The sequence below is a fragment of the Chenopodium album genome, chromosome 27 (genome assembly GCF_948465745.1).
Source record: "Chenopodium album chromosome 27, dcCheAlbu1.1, whole genome shotgun sequence".
NCBI lineage: Eukaryota > Viridiplantae > Streptophyta > Magnoliopsida > Caryophyllales > Amaranthaceae > Chenopodium > Chenopodium album.
The window spans coordinates 24474040-24482363 of NC_137860.1; the positions used below are offsets into that span (position 1 = coordinate 24474040).

At 34.6% G+C, this 8324-nt stretch overlaps 1 protein-coding gene and 1 long non-coding RNA gene across 3 annotated transcripts; both read left to right on the forward strand.

The window, feature by feature from the left end:
* Positions 1–1350: 1350 nt before the first annotated feature.
* On the forward strand, positions 1351–3743 carry LOC145620916 (F-box protein At5g49610-like). 2 transcript variants are annotated; one of them, XM_081675649.1, is made up of 3 exons: positions 1351–1420; positions 1906–3287; positions 3387–3743. In XM_081675649.1, the coding sequence occupies exon 2, from the start codon at positions 1933–1935 to the stop codon at positions 3283–3285; it is 1353 nt and encodes a 450-aa protein (XP_081531775.1). In that variant the 5' UTR covers positions 1351–1420; positions 1906–1932; the 3' UTR covers positions 3286–3287; positions 3387–3743. The 2 variants fall into 2 exon arrangements, with proteins under 2 accessions (XP_081531775.1, XP_081531776.1); XM_081675650.1 differs by having other exon boundaries at positions 1354–3287.
* Positions 3744–4732: 989 nt separating this feature from the next.
* LOC145620917 (uncharacterized) lies at positions 4733–7263 on the forward strand. The gene is made up of 3 exons (XR_014108318.1): positions 4733–4932; positions 5061–5215; positions 7001–7263. It is a non-coding gene; the product is annotated as an uncharacterized LOC145620917 (long non-coding RNA).
* The last annotated feature ends 1061 nt before the right edge of the window (positions 7264–8324 follow it).

An 8324-nucleotide genomic window follows, 5' to 3' on the forward strand; every position in this document is an offset into this window, starting at 1 on the left:
GTAGGGTGGCTGGTGGGGAACACAGGTAGAGGGTGATGATGGTGAGGGAAGGGGCGAGGGCAATGAAGTGGTTGTGGCTTATCGTTATTGGGGTGGTTAGGGAGCGACCACAAGGTGTGGTAGCTCCGGTTGACGTAGAGAGAGAATTAGGGTGTTTCGTGGGGGTAAGGTTGGGAGTTCGAGGTGAGGTCTGGTGGGTGTATGTGTAATGGTAGTGTTTTGGGTAAATTCACCCTAGCCACATGGGCCAATCAATGGGCGACACGTGTCATTCCCTCATTGGTCTCAATGGGACCAATCTTCCTTTGACACGTGTCACCTCGCAACTTGGGGGAAATAGTGACCTTCAGGCCCAATTCCCGAGGCAGCCGCAATGCGGCGCAGCCCATTAATGATTAGGGCAATGACCTAATCATTGACACGTTTTCCAATGACCTTATAAATAGGGAGATTTACCCCATTTTTGGAGGCATCTACAAATTATTCACAAATCACCTACTTTCTCGAAAACAGAGAAAACTCCTGATCTGCTTGGAATTCGAGACGATCTCACCTTAATTTCCGCACCTTTTTCCTTCCTGTTCAAGTACTAACTTGATCGTCGGAGGCGGAGCTCCACCCACCCGGAGTCTTCGTTGTTTTGCAGGTACAGGCGCGTCCGGATCATTCCTTGTGCTGTAACTCTCCCGAGGGACTAAAAACACCCAAAACAGGTAGTATGGAGGTTTGGTGGTGGTGGTCATGGAGATCTTCCATTGAAGGAGTGGGGGAGATGGAAGGTTTGAAGAAGAGATTTAAGAAATAAAAAGAATAAAAAAAAAAATACCTGGTTGTTTCAGCGGTGGCTGGCTGTTTCAGCCAGTTGATGAAAGGGGAGGTCGTACACGCCTACACGGGCTGGGGCTGGGAGATTTTTTTTGTTTATTTTTAATTGTATTGTTTTTTTAATTATCTAAAAATAGGATCAATTAGAAGGTGACAAGGCTTAAGTCACCTTCTAAAACAAGTTACTAATTTCATAAACCGGTAAAAGACTCATTGTGAGAATATAAGTGCAAAGGTGAGATTATTTCTAAAATACGCAAAGGTGAGATTATTTTGAAAAGATGTCCTAAATGTCAGATTATTCTTTTCAAGTTTTTCTATGACAAAAGAGCACTATATATTTATTTTTATTTTTAAATCATTATAAAAGCTAGCAGCCTGGCATCCCATAAAAGACTCATAAAGTCATAATTGGGCGATTGGCTGATCGTATAAGACTCAGCCCATTATCTATTGGACGGATCTGACCCACTTATAAATGGGGCAAATTAGGGCTCCAACCCTTTGAGCACATCAATAAAGAAAAAAAAAACCAGATGAATAAAGCCGGATGACCCCCTCTCTCTCTCAGTTCTCAATTCACGTTCTCCATTAGGTAAGTTGTTGCATCTCTTAGTAATCATCATATCAATTTCACAATCTATTGTTCATCTTTGATCGAAAATCTGAACTATTGGCTCTAAATGATGATTAGATTACGAAAGATCATAACCAGCAATTATGGTGCTACAAAAGAAAATTATGAGCCTAATTTGATAATTGAATCACATATCCCTATTTTTTTTTTGTAAATTTGATAATTGAATCAAATTTGGTTGCTAATGCATTGCACAACCTTTTAATGTTAGACATCATGTTAGTTTATTATAGTTAATTATGTTTCGAAACCACCCTAGATTCCTTCTCCTACCCTCAAAAGAGCTTCTCACTTCAATTTGTGTATTGAATGAAAACTTGGGGGCATAATTTGATCCTGAAAATAAGGTTAATAATTGGTTTTGAAATTGTTATACACTTTTTGCCTAGAAAAAGATTCCAAGTATTAATATAGTCTTATGTAAATTGCTTTTATTTTGACAGGATTAGCTGACATATATAATTTACAACATGGAAGATAATTTATGTGTTCTGGGTACTGATCTAGTTCAATATATTCTATTAAGCCTACCTCCTAAGTCAGTCTTGATGTTCAAGTGCACTTGTAAAAGGTGGTATGATTTTGTTTCAGACCCTATTTTTCAACATTCTTATTCTTCGAAGATGGTAAATTCTTGTTTCCCTGCTGGTATTTTTACACAACAAATTTGGCATTGTTGTCGTACTGCTGTTCTTTTACCCTTGTATACTAGTATGGATAGAGAGTTAAGTACAAGTAGTTTATTAGATTTCCTCCCTGAAACAACTGCTTTGGTTGGCTCCTCAAATGGTATACTGTGTTGCCGCTCTTGTAAGGTTATTGCTATGCACATGTGTCATATCTGTGGCCGAATTCGTCCCTTTGAACCAGTAGTATTTCCAGTAGTATTTTATATATGCAACCCAGCTACAAGGGAATGGATTTCCTTGAGGTTGCCTGAAGAGTATAAGTTGGGATTGGGGAGAGCTTTTGCTTTTTCTTTTGCTTTCGATCCTCGTGAACTGAGTTTTACGTTAGTTGGCATACAGTTTTCTCTAGATAAACCAGACTTTTGCTCCTTTGTTATTTATAATTCAAAGACCAAGACATGGAGAGTCACTAGAGAATTTATGTGTTTTGCTTCAAGGATTCGTCCTGAAAGCCATGCCTTTGTATCTGATCGATGTCACTGGATTACACATAATTCATCCCGCAATGGTATTCATGTTGTGTGCGAAGGTTTCTATATGGTAGTATTTGACATCAGAAAAGAGTCGTGCCAAGTCATCAAGTTGCCACATATAACATCAAATGAGAACACTTACCTAAGACGTTGTTGCTTGGGAGAATACAACGGTCGTATTCACTATGTTTGTGCTTATATATTTGAAGTAAAGATTTGGCAGTTGAAGGACTATAGTGAGCCCCCTCATTGGGTACCTGCAGCGTTCAGGTTTCCATGTCTTGCTGATTACATGAATGTGCACTGGTGTGTGGAAGATAGATATTTTCGCGATGGTGACAACAAAGATGAATTTTGCGCTTATTTTAATCCCCTGTTTTTGTACAATGATGTCCTAATCATCGCAATGCCAGGAACATTATCTACCTACAATTTTAGATCTGGTGAGCAGGTTCGAGATTTCAGCTATCCTCTTAGGCAATTTCATCAAGAGAGAATGTGCTTGATATATAGTCCGACTATCTATTCGTTGAAGAAGCTTGATGCTAGAGGGTCACCAGTTGAAGATGCTAGAGGGTCACCTATAAAAGTTAGCTATTCTTGCACTCGCACTAGAAGAAGGAAGAAGTCCATCTTGCCTCCAAAACGATCTCCGTTATAATGGTATTTGCCCTGGTTTGATTTCTCAATCTCAAATAAGTTGTTTATTTTTCAACCAAAGCTGTTTTCCTAAGTATGTGTTGATTTTTTGTAAAAAAACAGAGCAAGCCACCTGTGCTTTATACAAACAGCACCCAGCAGAGGAAAGGATTGAGCACTATCTCAACCAAGGTGGTGAGGCACAACTACGCCGAGTAGTAGCAACTTAAAGCTGCAGCCACTAGTTGGCACATTAGGTAAAGACAAAGGGTAGTAAAGTTTGTAAAGTTGTACTCCCTCGTCCCTTAAGTTAGGAATAAATGCTAGAAGTAGAAATCTAATTAAGAGACGGAAGGAGTACCATTTAGCTTACTCCTTTAAATAAGTCATGGTTAGAGAGTGATAACCTCAAGCTATTTTGAGAGTGATAGTGTAAAGCTATTAATCTATCTTTTGTGAACCTTGACATTTTCAATCAATATTCAATATTCAAGCTTCAATCTTTATTTACTTGCATTGTCAAATCTGAAGTGCAAATGCCTTTTCTACAAGTAAGTAGCATGTTTTAGTTCTTATTTTTTTTAGTTGCAGGTAATGACAAAATTCCTTATTTTGAATGTATTTTTAATACTAGTACTAAGTTATTTTCTCTAAATCTGTTGTTTACCGATCTATATAATCATTGTAGATTCCTTATGTCTAATTACTTTTTAAACTGTTCTTCCCCATAAAAAAAAAAATATTGTATAAATTATGATAAAAACAAAATTGTATTTACTTTGAGGTTGCCTGAAGGATTTAAGTTGGGGAGAGCTTTTGCTTTCGATCCTTATGAACTGAATTTTACATTAGTTGGCATACAACATTCTCTAGATAAATCAGTCTTTTGCTCCTTTGTTTTTTATTTATAATTCAAAGGTAAAGACATGGACAGTCTCTGGAGAATTATTGTGTTTTGCTTCACGGATTCATCTTTCAAGCCATGCACTTTTATCTGATCAATGAGAAATCCTGCAAAGTTGGTGTTGGTCATGTGTGCTCAAAGGTTTCTATATGGTAATAATCGACATCAGAAAAGAGTCGTGCCAAGGCATCAAGTTGCCACATATAAGTATATAACATCAGAGGAGAACAATTTTCAAAGCATACTCTTTTTTTTATTAAACCGTACTCCGATTTTTCCATTGAAGCGTATTCAGAGTTTTCCCTCCTCCCTTGAAGCAGTGGTAAGATGTTTCTTCTTCTGTTTTATCAATGATGAATTGTAATCTAGTTCTGGAACTATAAGTTTGGGTTATTAAATTCGGTTTGTTTTGGTATATAAAAACTATAATTCTGGAATTATAAGTTTGGGTTATTGAATACAAGGATAATTGGGCTAAAATGGTTGCACTGATTTTAGATTAATGGATTTATGGAAGAAAAGACGCCAAGTTGGTTTCACTATCTAGGTTTTATCGTTAGGGTTTGAGTTTTTTTTTTTTTTTTTTTTTTTTTTTTTTTTTTTTTTTAATTAATAAGATCTGATGTTTGGTTTTTTTTATATCGATTTGAGTGGGTTTATGAGTTGCGAATATTGTTTTAAAATGTTGAATTCAGGAGGTTTAATGGCAGGATACATCGGAATTTTGTGCTCAGATCCATGGCTTTTCATAATCAGTTCACTCAAGTTGAGCTTCGGACATTATAATCTTTTTTTTTTTTTTTTTTTTTTTTTTTTTTTTAGAATGCGAATCGTCTTGCTTTTTTTTTTTTTTTTTTTTTTTTCTGAATTGTTGTTTCATTGTTTGAATGTAGTATCATACAGGAAAGAGAGTGGACCTCTTATTCTTTCTAATTTGCCATCGAATATGTTGAAGCTTAAGGTGTTAGAGAGAATTTGACTGAAGAAGAAGAGAGATTCATAAATGAGGAGGAAGAATGACGAAGCTGATTTTGAGCTCTTTCCTATGGTAAATCTCCGATTTTATTTTGTTTATGAGTTTAATTTGATTGATTTTTTAGATTTATTTTATCTGACTTTTCTAATAATATATCTTTAACATTGAATTAGGAGCTTAAGGCTTGAATTTAATGGTTATGGTTTAAATATTCCACTGAATGTATGATTTGGATTAGAATGTGCTCTCTGGTGAAATGACTTCTTAGGCTTCTCCCCTCCATTGAAGTTACGGCTGAGATATGCTGTTATTTTTTTTCAATCATCGAATATCAATTCCACAATCCAAGGTTTATCGCTAATTTAATAGTCAGTTAGTTGAATATATGTGGAATAATATATATATATATATATATATATATATATATATATATATATATATATATATATATATATACACATACATATAAAGGGGAGTTTTTTTCCCGAGGTTTTAAATAGCCATGTAGGATTTAATTTTCTTAGCGCGCCAACCAAGAAGTCACTAGAGCATATTGCAGCCGAGCCGAGCCGAGTATATTTCATTATTATTATTATTATTGTTATTGGAAAATTTTGTGAGGAAGGTATTTTTAAGTAGACCTTTTTGTGACAAAAGCCCTTTTATAAAAAAGGTGGCACAAAAAATCCTTATATCATGTTGGGTTGTGAGGAGGGTCATTTGACCATTTTCTGGCGTTAACTTTTTAATTTTCTGGCAAAAAAAGTCACGTGTAAAGCACGTGACTTATTAAGTTCCCTTTTTTCCCTGTTTTCTCTCATTGTTAGGAGGATTTTTGAATAGCCTTCAATTTTAATTTATGAGATTACAATTGAAGTTTTGGTGTTAATTGTTTTCAGAAATTAGGGTTTAATAAGGGGAAAAAAAGGGGAAAACGAGGGAAAAGAGGAGGGAGAAAAAAGGGAACTTAGATGTGACTTTTTTTGGCCGGGAAATAAAAAAGTCAACGCCGGAAAATGGTCAAAAGACCCTTCTCACAACCCAAACATGATATAAGGACCTTTTATGTCACCTTTTTTTATAAAAGGGCCTTTGTCACAAAAAGGTCTATTTAAAAGGACCTTCCTCACAAATTGTTGTTGAAGAATTTCATAATGATTTGATAATCGATGAAGAATTTCATAATGATTTTGCACAAGACCAAGATGCAACAGATTTATCTTAAGTTGTGTATCCAAGATTAATAAGTGTTCGGATTGACCATAACTCAATGAAGAAAGTTGGTGGATTTTTGATCATTTTGTGTACAATGAAAATCAAAGGCTCTTGTCTTTTTTTTTTTTTTTTTTTTTTTTTTTTTTTTTTTTGTATATATTTACTTTACTCCTATGTGTTAAGTATTTGCTGCAATAATGATGGGACAAATATACTTTATGACACTGGCTACGAGTCCAATGTTAGTTGGAGCTGGAAGGGGTCTTTGTTAAACTAATTGGCCTAATGAATGAACCCCAACTTCCTCCGGGGGTAAGTAGACAATGAGACAAATTGTTAAGAATATTAGGCCCTGTTTCTGATACGATTATTTTCAGTTAGTTCAGTTCAACTTTAATAAGTTAAGTTCAGCTCAGCACTAATAAGATAAGATTAGTTCAGTTCAGCTCCTAATTTCCTTCTCTTATAAAATATTCAATTCATTTCAGCTCAGCTCTAATCAGTTAGTTCAGTTCAGTTCAGTGTTTTGCCCTATATTCCAAATTGGGTAGAGTCCTGATTATGATCGAATAAGTAGTACTTTTCAGATTTCTTATTAATTACCTTTGATGAAGATATCCTAAGCAAGCTTCAATGAATCAGGTGGTTGCCTTCTTACCCTAGAAGGGTAATAAAAAGTCAACTTTGACAAGCTAGGAAGACGGCAAAAAGGTTGATTGTTGACACCAACCATCTTCTCAATTTTCCACCAATAAACGACCCACTTGATGGCAAAGTCGCGAGTTTCAAAAATTCTACTCCACTCCCGGCGACCCATCTTTATGGAAAAGCGTTTTTTCTGTCTTACAAGACAATTTGGTGTATATTTGTCAACATTATCTGGAGGGCTAATTAATTCAAGTCTCTCCTTTAGCCATATCTGTAAAAATTCAATGCAATTAATTAGTATTACTATAATATTTTTGATTTTCGCAATAAAAAGTATTAATTTTCTACCTGTAATAAAATTGGAGAACCTCGAAGAAGTGCTTTTGGATTTTTCTTTAATTCATCTAAACTAAGCATAGTTTCTCCAACAATTAATGGTATTGGATTTCTACCTGATTCAATTTGCTCCATGACAAATATTAAAATCGCTTGACCTTCACGGATGTTACCACTAGTGAGGAGATATTGGCTAAACATGTAAAAGAGGAAGACTCTTCTCCTATATACATGAAAAGACTCGGAGCGTGGTCTATCAAAATAAAAGGATGCAAATTTCTTCAAATTAACAACATTCCCATGCACTATATCTTTTAAGTCCCTATCCCTGAGGTAAAGGAAAAGCTCAAAATCTTTATAATAATACTCGCTCACTTTAGGAATTACCGCAAGATCTAAGGAAGGGAAGCCTAAAATGACACAAATTCTTCCGGTAAAAGACAAATTTCATCATAACCTAGTCTAAAACAATGAGTATCCGAATCCCAATATTCTAAGGCGGTATGAATAAAGTCAATGTCAAAATCTACCTCCTTAATAACCATTGAAAATTCTAAGTGGTCGTTTGAAATATGACTATCATAATATTTTAATAATTATATAGTTCATAATTGACGTATTTTTATCCAACTAATTAATTATATTACTCTATTTTTGCTATAAAATATTATCATCAACATTTTTTTATTTTATCAAATTTTTAGTTTTATTTGTGGAAATTTTTACTCTTATTTTTATAGTTTCTCGGAAAATATTTATTTTATGTTGGATTAAAATTTTCAAAAATTATATTTGCACTATAGAAATTAGAATACTAATTGTGTCCAATTTATAGTGTGAAAAAATAAATCGCTCATATTGTTTATCATTAAAATAATAAGGTAGTCATATTTCAAACTACCGCTGTAGAAATATCCTAATACCATATATTCCCCAAGTGGAAAAAGTCAAGCTCCTTTCTCTCCTTCGTAGTCAAAGATCG

Bases quoted from the DNA above. Each gene is read 5' to 3' on its own strand.
- LOC145620916 (XM_081675649.1), top strand. From the start codon at position 1,933: ATGGAAGATAATTTATGTGTTCTGGGTACTGATCTAGTTCAATATATT.